Below are 17,780 nucleotides of genomic sequence, written 5' to 3' on the forward strand. Positions count from 1 at the left end.
GAGGGGCCAAGAAATGCCAAAAGCTGCTGCTAATTGGAGCTCTCATTCATTCAATGATTCATGCCAGATTAAGCTTAATTATAGTTTTTTTTTTCAAAGTTTGTTTAGTAAAAAAGAGTGTCATTTTGGTTCCCAGCCAATGTGGCTCTGCCTCTCCCCAGCTTGTTGCACCTAATTAAGCATGGCCAAATAAAAGTAAAGTCTAAACTACTAAACTCTGCCCTTTCTACAATTTTCTACAGCAGTAAGGCAAAAAGGGCTGTTTATTTCCTGACATCTCAAACCGCAACCAATATAGCCAATGTTAGGCTTGCATGTGAGGTCCCCATCACTGCACCACTTATACTGTAAAAATAAATCAAGAAATTGTGTGTACCAAGAGCACCATGAACTCTACACCATGCCTATAGGTATGCTGGAGGCCCAGGATGCACAGGCTCCCACGCAGCCTGCATGAGCAGAGGAATGTAAACAAAACGACACTTCAAATAGTGCCATGTGTTGGGAGGAGGGGCACGAACTGGGAGTCGAGAAAAGGGAAGGAGATAGCATCGTATTTCCAGCCGAGGTGAATATCGCAATCAGGTTTTATGGAGCGCCGCTGCCTTTTATGGAGCAGTGTAGGGAGAGCCCACACAAAAGCAGCTCATTTCAACATGAAACAACTGTCTCTCCCACTCTCTTTCTTTCCCCAGCTTCACTCTGTCTCGCCCCCTTTTTTCTCCCCTTCTTGTTCCCTCCCTCCCTCACCCAAAAACGAGAACAATCAGACAGGACACACGGCTGTGGAAATTTCCATGACCACACTCATAAAAAATGTACCCTTGTGAACATAATCTTCTTGATTTTAAACAAATGTTATGTGCCAAAATGCTGGCTTGTTAATCCTGGGAGCTGCCAGAACGGCTTTCATTGCTGGGTCTTGTACCCGAGATAAGGATCTCACTCGGGAGCAACTGGGGAAACTGTTTGCATTGTGCTGATGCCACGGAGCCGACCTGCACATCCGTCTAAACTTGCCTCGATGCTACACAGTTTAAAGCCTGCATTCTGATCTTTATCCCACTGAAGGTGCAGGAACAGGAGATGCATCATGGACTGTGCCTCATGAATTCGTTTCGAGGTTCCATGTTGATGCTCACTCAGTTGCTCAGTGAGGCGCAGTGTGACTCATGAACCAATACATGAACCATATGGACTTGGTTAAGAACCCTTTTGAGGGCTTTAAGTAACAGGTAGGAGTGAGTGATGGAGTGACTCAGTGAGAAACAATGGTGCCCAATGGCAAGGCAGCCTACTGTCTGTTTGCCAGCACATCTAATTTACCACAGAACTGCCCAGGCTCCATTACCACAAGGACCATCACATTCCAAGAGTGTAAAGTCTATTCATCAATACCAGTCTGACACATCTATTCATAGATATTTCCAGTGCAAGTCCTCCAAGCTGTCTGCCAACCCCCTCCAGGATGATCTAGGTGTCTTACAACAATCTATCTGCTTCAGTTATTGCTGACCCTTTATCCACAGTTGATCCATCGCCAAAGCTGTCACCATTAGGTTAAAGGATTGCACTAGGGAAAAAGGGCGCCCCTCCTAAACTGTGTAGCGCAACTCCTAGCAGTTTAACGGAACAAGGTCCCTGCTGTGCCCTATATCTCTTCTCAAGGCCTCCCCTTGGTGCAGAGATAACCTATAGACTTATGAAATTTAATACTGCCATTAATCTGAGGAGGTTCCAAATTGAATCTGCTGGCTAGGAGATTCCCCATGTGGACGCTGGCTATTAAATCCAAAGGCCCTCAGATCTCTGGTCGGGTGTAATTTGTGCCATGTCTCCCAAGGCATATTTCCACTTGATTCACACACTGAGTCGTGACCAGCAGCTTTTCTTAAGATGATCCTGACACTGCAAGGCTCTCTTTAGTGTAATCTAATTGGCAAGTACTCAAACGCTTAACTCTTCTATGTAAAAGGAAAAGTGTGTATCCACCCTTTAAGTGGCCATAGTATAATACTATAGTAAAAAGTGAAATCACTATACATTTTGCTTTAATCAAATCACAGGGCAGTGTTATTTGAAGAGCACACAAGCTTCACTAATAATGGTTTTATGTACCAAAATTATTGAAGTTAAATTGACATATTACAGTATATTCCAGGATGCGTGTATGTGGACTCCTGCACTGAATTTGGCAGTGATTTCTCAAAGAGGTCACTTGTTGCTTTGCAGCATTATTTGTAAAAAACAACAACAAGTTTAGCTAGTGACAAGGCCAGTCATGAACATAACCATCCATGGCACTGTCTGCCGTGAGTGGTAATGCCTTCTATATCATATTCCCGGTAAACACGTAACACTGTAGAGTGAGGAATTGCTAATGCAAACTTCGGAGATGGAATGGCCCAACCATCCGCAGCCACAGTTAGGCCTTGCTTAAAAGCTGACAGTAAATGATGCCTTGCCATGAGCATGTTGGCCAGTGTTCAACCCCCACACAAGAGAGCACCTCACAATATGAATGTCCGTCCCTGGTTGTAACATTTTAAGATCAATTTACACACTGCTATTACATGACTTTTGGCATGTCTGTGTATATATCTACAGTCATTGTCTATGCCAGTGGTTCTCAGTCCTTGTCTTGGAATGCCACTGCCTTGCATGTAAACCGAATAAACCTTGTATTGTTCACTAGCTGCATCAGGTGGGATGGAAATAGTAGAAGCTGCTGGTCAATACTGTCAGCAAAAAAGTCTTAATATAGTGAGAGTTTTGACTTTAATAGTTGAACTATTTTTTTGGAAGGAATAATCAAGAGGCATCTACAAAAAGGTTTCCTTGTATATTCAAATTGTTAATTCAAATAGTTAATAGCCTATAATTTGTTCTAATTACCTTTCCACATGTGAGTGGCTCCTCCCTTTCCGTTTCACAGTGCATTATAAGAAAACAGAGTAAGGCACTGCATATATATATGCTGATGCGAATGTTGTCACTGATATACATGTTTATAACTCACAGAGACTAGACACCTCGGTATAACTTTAGAAAAAACTGTATCATTTTTTTTTTTTACATTTTAGCTTTTAACCAACTGTATGTTTACAAAAAAATTAAAGGTGTCTTCTGAGAATTCGTTTTTATATTTGTATTAGTATTGGCCAATTGCAGTAGTATGGCCAGCGTCAGTTGGTCCATTTACAGCATACAATAAATACATCAGCAAGTATCAGTTTAAAACATTAGCCAAATCTTGCCATTTACCGATGCCAATGTTAAAAAAAAAGCAATAATCTTGCTACCGACATAATTTCAATATCATTGTGCATCCCTACTTTGTATGTAAACTACATACATACTCAAGAACTACTTTGTAATTAGCAACTATTACAGCACTGGGATGCTATCATTGTATGAGCTGACATGGTCCTGTAAACACATTTAGAGGAAATGATTACAGTATAAAAATCTGTATAATAAATCAGTTTGGTATATGATATATTTATTTTGGAAGAAGCTATGATTTAATGATTCTAATGAAAAAGAATAGAGATGTGAATGTGTACTAGTTCATTTTTGTAACTGTGAACTTTCACAAACAAAATACATGTTTTAAAATTAACTATGATTGTGAACTAGTACATTTAAATGTGAACTTACAAACCTCAGTCTATTACAACAATGTAGTCACTCACTTGTTTCATACAAATTTCTAGCTTATAACACTGAAGAAGCTGTTTTATAATGTGGGAATTAAATTTCTAGTTTAGCATAGTGAACTTTTTAAAAGACAAAAAGCACATTAAGAGCATTACATCATTCACTTGCTACATACAAATGTCTAGCTTAGCAAAGTGAACTTTACAGTATACATTGTATAATGTATAAATTACACAGTTTGATTCTGTAACACTGAAGAAGCTTTTTTATAGTGTGGGCATTACATTTCTAGCTTAGCATTGTAAACTTTTTAAAAATTGAATTATGACTATTAAAACTATTTTATAAATTTAGTCAATCACTTGCTTATTTCACACAATTCTAGCTTACTTAATTTCTAGCTGTACACTATAAATTGTACTGGTTGATTCTGTATCATAAAAAAACATTTTATACAATGTGGACATTATACAGCTCTGGAAAAAATAAGAAAACGTTTAAAAAAGTATGGGTTTCTTTGATTTTACCAAATTGAAAACCTCTGGAATTTAATCAAGAAGAAGATGGATGATCATATGCCATCAAACCAAGCTGAACTGCTTGAATTTTTGCACCAAGAGTGGCATAAAGTTATCCAAAAGCAGTGTGTAAGACTGGTGGAGGAGAACATGCCAAATTAAAATTAAATAAAAAAAACAGGGTTATTCCACCAAATATTGATTTATGAACTCTTAAAACTCTTAAAAAAGCTCTGCATCTTTTTGTTATTTCAGCCATTTCTCATTTTCTGCAAATAAATGCTCTAAATGACAATATCTTTTTTGGAATTTGGGAGAAATGTTGGCCGGTGTTTATAGAATAAAACAACAATGTACATTTTACTCAAACATATACCTGTAAATAGCAAAATCAGAGAAACTGATTCAGAAACTGGAGTGGTCTCTTAATTTTTTTTTCCAGAGCTGTATTTCTAGCTTAGCATAGTGAACTTTACAAACAGTGCATTGGGACACACAAAAACTATTTTTGAAAGAAGTCGCACATGCTCACATGCTTATTTTAAATAAGCCTCTTTTATTGATTAGACTGTGAACTGTTATAGTGTAATATTGTAGTGTGAAATAATGTCTGCATGACGGTTTTCAGAACGATTTTAAAACCTTTGAGCAACAGCAGCAGCAGCAGCACACGGATGTAAACCAGTCAGAGAGGCTATTCAGGTCACAGCAACATTTCTGCCTCTACACAGGAAGCCAGAGCCCTGCGCTAACATACGAAAGTACCGAGTGCAACCAACTGAACGCTGAAGTGGAACCATCAGGCAAAGCTCCCGCCGAGCCCCCGAACACCCCGAGCTGAAGAATGCGCTCACTGTTCAACTTCCTCTCCGCCACCGCGAGCCACGTTACAGCGCGCCTGAAGTACAGAGCAGCGCGGTTACAGTGCAGAACATAACACGTGAAGCTCCTCATCAGAGCTGCGTGATCTCTGCAGCGCGCGCGCAGCACTTCACAGCAACAAAGCTCGCGCCACCGCGCAGCGCTGGACTGGACCGGACCGGACCGGACTGGTGAGGTGTAGAAATGTGTTGAGGGTCTTACCTGGGCAAGCGCAACCTCCAACAGACATCTTCTCACATGTTTATCTCTGCTCGTAACAGAAAGCGGCTGTGGAGTCCACGCGCTGTGAGCATGGGCTTCCTCTGAGGAGAAGAATCAGTCCCGGGCGAGGGAGGCGGTCAGGAGGAGGAGCAGAAACACAGAAAACCGAATTAAAATGTAGAAAAAACAAGAGCAGCTCAGCTACAACAAGCAGGAAGCACGAATTACGCTCCTGAACGACTCTGCGCTCCGCCTCATTAATATGCAAACTGTGATACTTGTGGGAGGGGAACATATGAGCAAGAGAGACAGAGAGAGAGAGAGCGCAAGGGTGACAGACACGGACAGTGTGACACAGCTAGGTACACATATACACACATACAGACAAAGGCATGCAGAAAACAAGAGGAGAGAGAAAAACAAGGAGGGAGAAATAGAGGATGAAAGAAAAATGAAAGAAAGGAGAGATACGAGAAAGATAGTAGATGGAAAAGAGAGGAAAAAAGTTTGAAAATACGATGGAGTGAGAATAACAGAGAAAGCGAACAAAAATAACAGAAATAAAAAGAAAGGAAGAGAGGTGTAGAAAGGGAGAAGAACATAAAGTGGATGAGGAAGGAAGATAGATAGGTAGAAAGAAAGTGAGAAAGAAATATGGACAGGAAAAAGAGAAGGAATGAGATGAAGAAAGAAAAAGGGAAAGAAATATAAGATAGAAGATAAAAAAGTTTGAGATAGAGACAGATAAGGACATAAGAAAATACAATGGAGAGACTAAAAGGGAGTGAGGAAGAAAAAAAACTGAAAAGAAGGAAAAATAGAGAGAACATAGGGGAGAGAAAGAAGTATGAATGGAAAGAGCAAAAGAGTGATGATGAAAAGGAGATAAACAAATAAATAAAGAGGAGATAGGGAAATACAGGAGTGAGGCTAAAGGCAAGATGGGCAGAGAAATTAATAAGATGGAGAGACAGAGAAAGAAAAAGAGTAAAAAAGACAAAAATAAGGGAGAGAGAGAAAAAAGAAAGATTGAGGGTGAACAGAAAAACAGAACAGAAAAGGCAGTAAGAAAAACGGAGAGTGATGGATGGAGGAAAAGAACAAAAACAAAACCATCAAAAGAGAGAGAGCAAGATTTTTTTTTCATTCTTTTGAAAGCAGCATTGTCAAAATAAGCTAGACAGATTTCAACACACAGAAACACAGGTCATGTGATGCTGTGTTTTTTTTTTTTTTTCATGTGGATGTATTGGCTATTTCTGCCTTGTGCTGCTAAGGGAGATAAACAGAGTCAGTCAGAGCCCAGAGGCACAGAATCATTACAGCCTACTGGAGCTATGGTGCTACACACACACACACACACACACACACACAAACACAGTGCCTCGTCACTCCCTATGGTCTGCCACACGACTCACACCAGCCAGAGTGAGACATGCACTCCATCTCCTGCTGCATTACCGATCTCGCTTGTCCTCCTCTCACAGCCCTCCCTCTACCTTTCCACCTCTGAAATTACAGCCATCTCTCCATTCCTTTACACTGTTCTCTTTGTTTTCCCTTGTCTTTCTTTTTTTCTATTTCTCCACCTCTCTTTCTGTCTCTGCCACGCTGCTCTCGTTTATTTGTGCTGACAGGCGAGCGCTAACGTTAAGAGCTACAGACAGTATTGGTTAAAAATGCAAAGCCCACCTGGAGCGCAGGGCCACTGGAGACTCAGAGGAGCCTCAGAGGAGACACAGGCTAATGAGTAGAGTGAAGGAGAGGGGGTGTGTTACATTCTGCCGGGAACAGGTCTCTAAATGCAATTCGGGAACCCATAAAACAATCACATAACACAATACCAGTCATAATTCTGCATAACAAGACTGTGCTGCTAATTAGCCTGGTAATATCCTAACTACCCTAAAACACCTGCAGTCCGTTGCTCTTTGTCTGCAAGGCTCATTTCCCTCATTTTCAATTCTGCCTCCCTCCGAGGAGCTGAAGCTCAGAACCTCATTGGCTCTCTTTGTGTTCTTTTTCTTCCTTCCCGGGAGAACCGACAGCCCCTGGTCCACCTGGCATCACTCTGCGCTGCCCCTGTGATCGATCCCTTCACTTCCTCCCACCCCACCTGCTCCGCCTTAAAGCCTTTCCCTCCGGCACTTTGAGCCACCAAATCTCACACACCACTGACTCCTTCATAGGGCCTGTCAAGTCTGCTGACTGCTCCTGCCTCTGGAGCTTTAAGAAACCCTGGAGGGGAGTGTGTGTGAGTGTGCGAGCATGTGTCTGAGTGAGTATTAGAACTGAGAGGCTGAGTTACAGCCTCTTGATCTCAAAAACGCACATCCCAGCGAACTGAGATGCGTTTAAAGCAGACCCTCGTCAGCCCTTGTTGCCTGTCACTTAAAATCAATAACCTGACAAAAGAGGCAACACTTGCCTCGGAATGCACCAGGGCATTCTTGTCATGCCGAGGCATCCGGAACATGAACGGGAAAACAAGCAGAGGTGAACTTTTTCACTTTTTGTTAAAATTTTTCAGGCTTTAGGCAAAAAACAAGCAAACTGCACTGTCTTGAATGGTTTGTTTCATGAACTCAACCTCAATTCTGCTTTCTTAAACTTCCTTTTTTAAAGACAGTTACCTTTCAACTGCTCAAGATAACTCAATTCTGACTTGACACAGATTCCCAAAAATTAAACAAAAAACAAAAGGACATGCAAAGTGATATCACAGGAGATTTGCAGCAGCAGCTTGTGTTGGAATGGCTTTATTTTTTTTAGAACTCCAGCCTCAGGAAATGCACTTCACTATTGGCTGCACAATCAGGTCTACTTGCACCATCCTTCTGCCTTTCTCTTTCTCTTTTTCACTCTTGCACACACACACACACACACACACACACACACGGCACAGCACTGAGATCACCGTGGACCGCCAAATCCATTCACCTGCACACAGGAACGCACTCACCTTTCCTTCCAGCCACGTCGACGACCCCTCCGAGGCCACCTGACAAAAGCAAGCATGCAATAAAACACAGGGCACAGAGTCAGAGTAAGCAGTTATAATCAATTCATGTGCAAAACTGAACACAGACATTCCCCACAGGACAAAGATACCATCAGTGTCATCATGCTCAGAACATGATGACAATGACATTGCTACAGTAATCAGCCTACAAATACCCCTCATTAGCCCACCTCTTTCAGCTCTGTCCAAAGCTGCAATGATGTTTGTGGTGAAGCAGACACTGAGTGCTGACGATCTGGAGCTGGGTCAATTAGCCTTTAAAAAAAGAGAATGGACTGTCAGAGAGAGAAAGAGAGAGAGAGAGAGAGGTGATGTTGTACAGAGCCAGAAAAAGAGGCGGGAGAAAGAGTGAGAGAGAGCTCACAGATCCACTGGAAGAAAAAAAGGGGGGAAAAAATATGACGCAGATCCAGAGCAACTTCTCTCCAGCCCGCCGTACCCAGAGAGGGCACTGTCGCCATGGCAACCGCAGAGCAGTGATAGCTCGCTGGGGCACACAAGGCACGGCATTATTCTGTCTCTCACTCGCTGGAAATAAACAGCTCCAGGCAGCCAGGCGAGCACACACACTCACTCACTCACACAGACACATACACTCATGCACACTGGCAGACAGACAGACAGGCAGGCGGGCATCTCGCATTCAATTAACTCCACCAGCCCTGGGCCCCACCATCCAGCCACCTGTGACCAACTCCAAGGGCACATTGGTAATTAAGGGCTGTTCACAGACCAGGCTACAATATAACCTGTTTAAACCCTAGGTTTGTTTATTTTAATTATAGACCTGAAAGGAATGAGAAAAAAAATAACAGAATACAATGACAATTTTAAAAAAAGTTGGGATAGTATGGAAAACACAGTGTTTCTTACATTTACTTCGGCTTTCATTTCACTGCAGACAGTATGAACCTTAGATGTATCAAATATGTATCTATATTCATTTATTTCTGCATTTCAGGTCTGTAACACACTCACATTTACAACTTGATAATATTGCAATTCTTAAAAAAAAAGTTTTGGCACTAATTGATTCCATTCAAAAATGCCAGGTAAAACTTAACTGTGCAAAACATAAGCCTTATATTTACAATGTGGGCTCTGGGCTCGTATGTATCTGGGACAGTTTATTACACCAAGATAACATGTCCTGTGGTCAGATAAATCAGAATTCCAGATCCAGATCAAAAGACAACGTGCGCCCAAAGACGAAAAGGACCATACAGACTGTTATCGGGATTAGTTTTTTTTTTTTTAATTCTCTTTTATGGGGGGTCCTCTGTGATTTTATACCCGCCTGGAACGACCATGTACGTATTTTTCTCAGACATCCTCAGAGATCCACGTAAACACAACAGCGAGTGGAAATGGAGGAGCTACTGAACGCGATCTCATGTGACGGAAAAAGCCAAAAAAACCTCACTGGTCCTCCACTGGTTCTGTTTTTTCAATTGCAGTCTGGATGCAAGAGTTTTATCACTGAGTAGAAGTGTGAAATATTTTTCACAGATGTCCCCTTGAGAAACTAATCCCATCTGGATAGAACTTAAGAGATAGTAGAGCAACCTACCTTCTACAGGAAAGCCAATGCATTTTTCTTCAAAACAATGCAAAACCACATGCTGCAATAATGTATCAACACTGGCACTACTGTTTCGCCTCATGTTATATTACATCATTGACGTCATGCAAAAACTTTGTCCTTTCACTTTTGCCATTTCTCAGTTTTAGCTATTTGAATCTGGCAGCTGTTCTTTATATTATCTTGTCAAAATTTCATGATGATTGGATCAATAGAAATATTCCATGTTGACATTAAATGTCTGCATTGACTTCCACCAGAAGATAGTAAGGTTTTGGAAAGACATTTTGGAAAGACATTTTGATCAACATTACTGATGTGTGAGGATTAGTTCTTCTTCACAATATAAAAAACTCTTTTTTTTGTAAAAATAAATTGCACATCAGAATATACCACATTCCAACACTAAGAAAAACACAAGTCATTCGATTTTACAATAAAATGATGTATTTTTTCAAGGCATTATGTCATATTAACATAATATCACATTGTGACCATCACTTTACATCTACAATATGTACAGGGATTACAGAGATTACCTGGAACAGGCATTAACGTGATTTGAAAAAGTACAGGCAAACAATATAAATACATTACAATGCATTTTATAAAAGGAGCATATTTAACAGAATCCACCAGGCTATGTTACAAGTGTGTGTGTTCTAGTTATTAGAGAATTGTTTTCTTTTTCTTTTTTTCAAAGACAAATCTAAACTCTACAAACACTGGCACTGCCTAAGGGATCCGAGATATTTTGCTGTTTATATGGTTTAGAGATGGAAGAATCAGTTTCCTGCCAAAAGTAATGAGCCAACGCTGTGAAGATCAGTAAAGGAAGTATGTGTGTATGGAAAAAACTTGTCTGTGATTTTCTAAGTAACTTTCGGTTGTACCTGTTTCCAGCAGAAGCAGAAGAATCACCCTCAGCGCCACTTTAATGATGAGAGTATAAAGGAAGGTGACCCATTTTATTGTGCCACTTCTCTCAGCAGCCAGCTGCCGCAGATGATGTCCTGGCCCAATTTAAATAGTCTTCTGTGCATGAACACACACACTCATGGGAGTGTGTACTGGTGGTGGGTGGCTTGTTGGCAGAAACATGCCTAAAATGATGCAGTGCAGCTGTAGTGACTTCAGCCTCCTCCAATAATTAGCATCAACAAGAGAGCAATGCGATCTACTTAGAAGAGAGACATTTATATTTCCATCCTCTGCTGGATAAAAGGATGTAGATGCTTAATTGAATATAAAATGGTTTGTATTAGCTATCATATAGTATGTATTTGCTCAATGTGGCTCAGATCTGATTTTTTAATGGCTGTGTGAGCGTGCCACATACGATTTTTTTAATCAGATTAGAGTCATTTCATATCCGATCCATGGACATGCAACAGGAATGTGAACGGTCAAATGGGAATGCATGCATCTTTTTCTTTTTACACATCCGCTATGTGCTTTTCTCTCGTACCCACACATCTCTTGGTGCAGCTCTGCAGCAAAAGCAAGCCGCCTAGCCTTATTTCACCCCCTTGACCTGAGCATGTACTTCAGGCGACATTTATACACCTATCAATGTGCGCATGTGAGGTGTTTCAGGGAAAAATCGTTCACATTAAACACAGATACAGCTCACTTACATTTGTGAATGTAAACTGTCAGGATAGCCAAATCTGATCTGAGAAAAAATTTAATTTGAACAATGTGGCCTGTAATGTGATTGCAGCCAAAGTGACTCAAATCTGATTTAAAAAATGGATTTGGCATGTTCACACAGCCATGAAAAAAATCAGATCTGAGCCACATAGAGCAAAAAAACGAATCTGTCACTTCAGCCTGGTAATGTGAAAGTAGCCTATCTTTTCCTCTGGCTCTCCCACCACAGGAGCTCTGCTCACTTGCCGGAATTATGAGGAATCCAGCCACCAATAGGACTCCTGGGTTGAGTAATTGGGGGCGGAGACAACATTTTAAATGCAGGAAATAAGATGACTGCCAGAGAGAACCTTGTGTTCTGTTGCTTTCTTTAGTGCCATCCGGTCTCAGTATCCCAGTCAGTGAGAGCCATGTCATGATCCAAATAACCTTCAAATTACTAAAAGATGGCATGGCTATATATTGATACAAAAACATTAATAAAGATCTGGGTGATAATCAGAGCAGGAAACTAGAAATTTAGACTTTAGACTCTCGTTTTATTGTTAAAATCAAGTTTGCTCAGGAGCAACAAGATGTTTTGCAGTGATTATAGAACAATGTTGTTTAGAAAGATGAGACCAGGGTAAAAGTAGTTTAGTGAAAATGCACAAAGCTATGTTTTGGAGGACACAATACAATTATCCGAAGGATACATGTAACAGGCCTCTTTGTACCATGTATGTTCTGTTCATTATATTGACTATGTGCGGAGTCATTGGATTATATGAAAAATTAATTTGCTGCTTATAACTGAGCTTTCCTGACTGTCCTGTTGTGCCACAATTTAAGCTAGTGTCCAAACAAAGAGAGAATTAAGTTTGAATGCAATAAAGAACACTGCTGTAGGCCAAATATTAAGGGCGCAAAGGATTTCTTATTAAATAATTTGCGTTTTTGAAATAGAATGTTTGGGTTCTGGAATGAACAGTGTGTTATGCAACAATGTTTACATTATGCATCAAATCATTGTTTAATATTCAAGTGAACTGGATTTTTATCATGACTTTGTACCAGATAGTTTACAATTTGATATAAAAAACATATCTTTGTCACTACAGCAGCATGCTGAAGATCAAGAGTGAACTGGCAGATAAAGGGAAGTCTGTACGGCTCTCAATGGGTATTGAAAACCCTGCCAAATGCTGTTACCTGAGGTAGGCAAATTCTCAGTTCAGTGCTCAAACTCTACTCTGGCACTACATAATTAATCCATCTGGTGCACTTACAAGATTAAACATTAATTAAATGGTGTAAGATGACGAGAAAAAACACACTTAACATCAAGGCCTAATTAGTCAAAGGATGGGATTTGTCAAGAGCATGTTGCTCCCACAATCACATGCTGGGAAATAAAGCCTAGTGTTCTTACTTAATAGGAACCTGTTGTTAGGAATTGTGAAAAAGGTAAGCAGTGATCAGTGGTAATGCACTTGAGCACCAAATACCTCCACTGCTACTTTGTCAGACTGTAAATTTTGATGAAAACGACCAGTTTGACGCCTTAGTTTTTTTTTAATGAAGCCTTCAAAGACCATGTGTTATATTTGCACAGATCTGCACAATTGTGGTGGTACTAAACACTTCATACAAATATTTTATGTTGATAAAAGCTTGTTTTGGTATTATCACACATTCACAAAATTTACCCCTCTGCTGCTTGCTGCATGAAGTTATGTCTCTGGCAGATATTTATGATTACAAGTGATTAGACAGTAGGTATTGCGTTTTGCCCATTTGATAGACTTTGAGAGAAAGCACACCATTGGACTAGAAACTGGCGATGACTGAGTTCAGGTATAAAGGTTTTGTAGTTTTAGTAGGGCAACAAACTGCCTCAACTGCTGGTGTTAAGAACTGGGGAGCCATCACATCAGTCACCCCGACCCCCGCCCGTACTGATTTGAGAGACACTAACAGATCTGCAATGTGTGTAAAGACATTCTACAGTCGTGTGTTGCCTCGCATGTCAGGGCCTCCAACTTGCATTTTTCAGCAGGATAATGTTTTTCTTTTATCAGACTGCAACAATGTTGGATCCACATAAACACCTATATTCAGAAATATTACAAGAACTTCGTATAAATAGCTCCTAACATGAATTCTTGCACATACAGGTGTCAATAACAACTCCAGGATTCATAGTTCATGACTGATAGTCAACAGCATGTTTAATACAAAAAAAGATGTACAATTAATGTTACATTTTAGAACACACAATATTCTTGAGATTTATTATAGTCGATGTTATTTACTTTTTACATGGGTCAGTTGTAGTCAAGTCTATGGGCATTTAAAGAAAGCAAGATTTCTCAGGTTACTAGATATCGTAAGCCTAAAGCCTAAGGAACACCAAAGCCATCCATATAGAAAAGTGTTAAACCCTGGACTTACAATATCTGGCTAAATAACTGAGAATTACATTTTCTGAATGACCTTGATCACAGATCTATAAATCTTTCATTTTAAGGACAACAAAACTCCCAGAAGTGTGCCACTTTGGCCACGACCTTCCCCCAATAAAGTCACTATTATATACAGCTGTGACGTGTGTGTCTGTATATATAATCTTCTTTCCTTTGTCTATTCCATTTCAGAAGACTCTAGCTCAGTGAGAAATTTCTGGCACTTGGCAATAAGTACATTAATGGCCTCACTGACCAGAACTTCAGGTGGTAGAATTCCAGTAGACTCCACTGAGACTGAAAGAAGAGAGAGAGAAAAAAAAAGAGAAAAAGTGAGCAATTAAAAGTACTAAAAAACTCATTTCAGCAGTAGAACCATGCAGGCTTCATAATTACAGAGAACTTACAAATGAAGTGATCCCGCACTCGTCCTATTTTTACCAAATTCTTTAGATCGTCATGTCTGAGCACTTCTCTGCTGCATGTGTCTAGCCGACTGTTGACCACTTTAGCCACCTGTTCTCCTAAAATGAAAAAAAAAAAAGTCAGTTGTTAGTAAATATATTTTTGCAAATAAATAAATAAATAAATAAATAAATAAATAAATAAAAAGTATCAAAATAACTACGCCGCTCATGATTTTGACTTCGATTAGATTTTTATTCAAAAATCCTACCATTTATGTTCTCCACTTCTATGACTCCAGCTGAGAAGCAGCGCTTTAGTCTCTCAGCCTTTTCTCCTTCAACCGTCTGCAGTAGCGTGATCTCAGGAAGCAACCTGTAGCTAGCTGTGGCCACTGGGGAGAACTTGGCATGATCTTTGCCTGCAATGTAAAAGAAGCAAACACTTATGAAATTCGATTAATAACAATAATCTTTCTCAAGCTATGCTTAAATAAACAGGCTTCATAATTTAAAGACCTATTACTTTGAATATGCAATATTGAGTAGAAATGTGTGCTTTTTTGTTACATTTTGTGATACTGACCTATTCCTTTAACACAGTGCATAACTATGTCAAGCTCTTGTCCTGGCCGAAGTTGTGCCAAAAGGATGTCATCATGTACCGGACCAATCTTAGAATCACCAAACACATCAGCTTGGTTTCCAATAGGTACCCACGTTATGTCCTTTGAATACACTGAAAAAGGGTAATAATAACTTGCTTTATAAGTCAACTCAAAACAGTGAGTTAACTAAGCATAACATCCACTTAATGAGATTTATTAATTAAATACTGCGACTTAAATAACCTTTATAGCAGATGGCATTTGATCATTTTAGAGGGATTTCATTCACATACACTGTACAACAGAAGCATTTTCTATTTCTAAACATTAGGGAATAAAGTAGTGAAAATGCTATTCATCCATGACATGTGGTGTTTTCATATTTTGTTTAGGCTTACACACCTGTACTGATTTGAATAGGACAGTTCGGTGCACAATGTAAAGTAACACAATTTATGGCTTACACCAGACAGCCAGAACTGCAGTTGATCTGCCAGGAGATGCCATGCCATGCACTTCAACTACAAGATATCTCAGAATAGTTAACCCATAATTAGGTTATGTGAATAAGGGTTTGTTAATTCTGTAGACTGAAGTGTATCATACCATTTTCTAAATCATACTAAATCAGATTTTCTAAACAATGAAAAATATGCAGGTTTAAGCAGGTTGAAATAAATTCTCAAGTGAGCCTTTATAAAGATAAGCATGATGCTAAGCCTTGAGTGTCCAGTTTTGTCTGCAAATGGCCAGTTTAGCTGCCTGCAGATTTTTATGCCAGACAAGCAAAAGCTCTTGTGACTGACCAATTGATTAAACACGTAGAATTGGGTGTGCTACTGATGGTTTAGAAAGAAATCCTAAAACCACACCAGCCCTTTGCAGATAAGACGACAACTCTAGTCTAATTCTAGTTTGTAAGTTTGCATTCTCCTATTCCCTATCGAACACGTGTTGGCTAATCTAGAGTTTAATCATAGCACTGAATTATATACAAGTGGCTTTGGACATACTGAACTTCACTTACCCATGTGATTGAGGTAAAGTTCTTTGGGATCTGACGAGTCTTTTGCAGCTCTGGGATTCCTTGTGCATTTAATCTTTAACTGAAGCTGAATTGTATCAATTTCTGTGCCTTCTTCATCACCTAATAAAAAAGAGCAGACAATGTGCATGACAGACTAAGGTTAAAACTATTTAAAAAACAGTGAAGGTTCTTAAATGATGAAAATATATTTAAAACCCCTTACCAGCATTTCTGTACTCAAAAAGACGAGGATCAGCTTTGATGGGTACCAAACCAAGCCTATGGGCTAAAATCTCATCCTGAATGATCGATGTATTGTTGTAAATGAAAACCTTCTCAATTGCCATAGTTGGAACCTGAAGCAATCAGAAACAAAAACGTTCGTGACAGGTTCTTGTTCACCAACTTTATAGAGATGATAAAGTTCAGCAAATGCTGATTCACTTAATCAGAAATACCTCAGCAAGTAGAATCCGACGAAAAGCATTGGCAATGGCAGCATCTATTCCCACCATATCAAACTCCAGAGTGTTTTCATCCATATGAGCAATGTTAAGCCTGAAGTTCTGTGAAAACAGCTTTCAATTTCAAAACTGGTATGGTGTAAAAGGTGCCAACACAAAATTATAGACTAAGCATAATCACAATTAGGGCTGGACAATAACTCAGTATCATTATAGATTGTAAAAGCACAGTTGTGGCTCAACAGTTAGGGCCATTGATAACAAGCTTGTGGGTTTGGTGGGTTTCGTTGCTCCCGGGAGCTGCAGCAATGGATGCCCACAGCTCCGGGCATGTGTTCTCAGAGCATAACTTTGTGTGTCTTCTGCGTATTCTCAGTAGTGTGTATGTGTATGTGTGTGATCACTGCACCATAGGGTTAAAGAGGGCAACACTATGCCACAGAGAGTTGTATTTCTGCCATAATTTACTCAGAATATCACAGTGATTCATTTACAGAGCCCAAAACCTGTATGTAAGTTAGCTAAATAAATACCTTTTTGAATTTCCTCAGGTCCCATGTGTCATCATAACCAGGGTAATTTCCCGGGAAATCTGTGGAATGGACCTGTAAAGGGTTAAAAAAAAGCCGTAAGCCTACATCAAACAATAGAAATACTAGATAACTAGCTAATTAAATAAATAACTAATATTAACCCAGAGTAAAACCGAGATAAACAAACTGCAGCCAGTCAGCGTTAACCCGGCTTTCAGTCTCAGCTTCTCATAGAGATCAGTGCACGTGACCATGTGCGCTAAATATTAATTAACATCATTAATCATTAATAAACGAAAAAGGCCTCCGTACATTTCTAACACCAAATTCACCCAAAATCACTCTGTCACGGATCTCATCCACGTTTCTCATAGGCGCCGCCATCATTCCTGCTCCGCTTGCCTCTTCTCTACTTCTGGTCCAACCAAAGCTGGTTTACTAAGAGCCTACGCACTTCATACCGCCCCCGCTATATCAGAAATCTACTGTTTAACCAATAGAGGGAGCCCGCGAGTGAGTCCTCAGTGAATGGGGTGAATAGAGCTAAAAGGCTAAAACTAAAATATAAATGAGTAATTAATTTCTTCTTAATGATATTTCTCTAATTTTAGAAGTCATAATAAAGTATTTTGTTAAAAAAAATAAAAGAAAACGTACCTTTTTTTTTTTTTTACAAAAATAAACATATTTTGGGCAGCAGAGTTGTACAAAATTAAGAATTAAATTAGTAGAATAAACTTTTTAATTTGAATTTGGATTAGAATTTGAATTGAGACTGCAAC

The 17,780-nt window shown here is 39.6% G+C and overlaps 2 protein-coding genes across 5 annotated transcripts in view; both read right to left on the reverse strand.

The window, feature by feature from the left end:
- The window catches only part of ldb1a (LIM domain binding 1a), a 34,562-nt gene extending 26,036 nt beyond the window's left edge, over nucleotides 1-8,526 (reverse strand). For 2 of the 4 annotated variants that reach the window (XM_049481189.1, XM_049481188.1), the window contains exons 1-3: nucleotides 8,454-8,526; nucleotides 8,224-8,262; nucleotides 5,262-5,362 (exon numbers count right to left, since the gene is read on the reverse strand). In XM_049481189.1, the coding sequence (XP_049337146.1) occupies nucleotides 5,262-5,289 (28 nt within the window). In that variant the 5' untranslated portion in view covers nucleotides 5,290-5,362; nucleotides 8,224-8,262; nucleotides 8,454-8,526. The remainder of the gene's footprint in view (nucleotides 1-5,261; nucleotides 5,363-8,223; nucleotides 8,263-8,453) is intronic. The other 2 variants (XM_049481190.1, XM_049481191.1) reach the window with 2 other exon arrangements.
- Nucleotides 8,527-13,702: 5,176 nt separating this feature from the next.
- On the reverse strand, nucleotides 13,703-17,441 carry polr1c (RNA polymerase I and III subunit C). The gene is made up of 9 exons (XM_007249462.4): nucleotides 17,311-17,441; nucleotides 16,999-17,070; nucleotides 16,460-16,567; nucleotides 16,225-16,357; nucleotides 16,002-16,121; nucleotides 14,953-15,105; nucleotides 14,639-14,788; nucleotides 14,370-14,486; nucleotides 13,703-14,259 (listed from the first exon to the last, which is right to left on the reverse strand). Exons 1-9 carry the CDS (start codon nucleotides 17,383-17,385, stop codon nucleotides 14,141-14,143), a joined length of 1,047 nt encoding a protein of 348 aa, XP_007249524.2. The 5' UTR covers nucleotides 17,386-17,441; the 3' UTR covers nucleotides 13,703-14,140.
- Between the last annotated feature and the right edge of the window lie 339 nt (nucleotides 17,442-17,780).

This window comes from Astyanax mexicanus, chromosome 7, assembly GCF_023375975.1.
Source record: "Astyanax mexicanus isolate ESR-SI-001 chromosome 7, AstMex3_surface, whole genome shotgun sequence".
NCBI lineage: Eukaryota > Metazoa > Chordata > Actinopteri > Characiformes > Acestrorhamphidae > Astyanax > Astyanax mexicanus.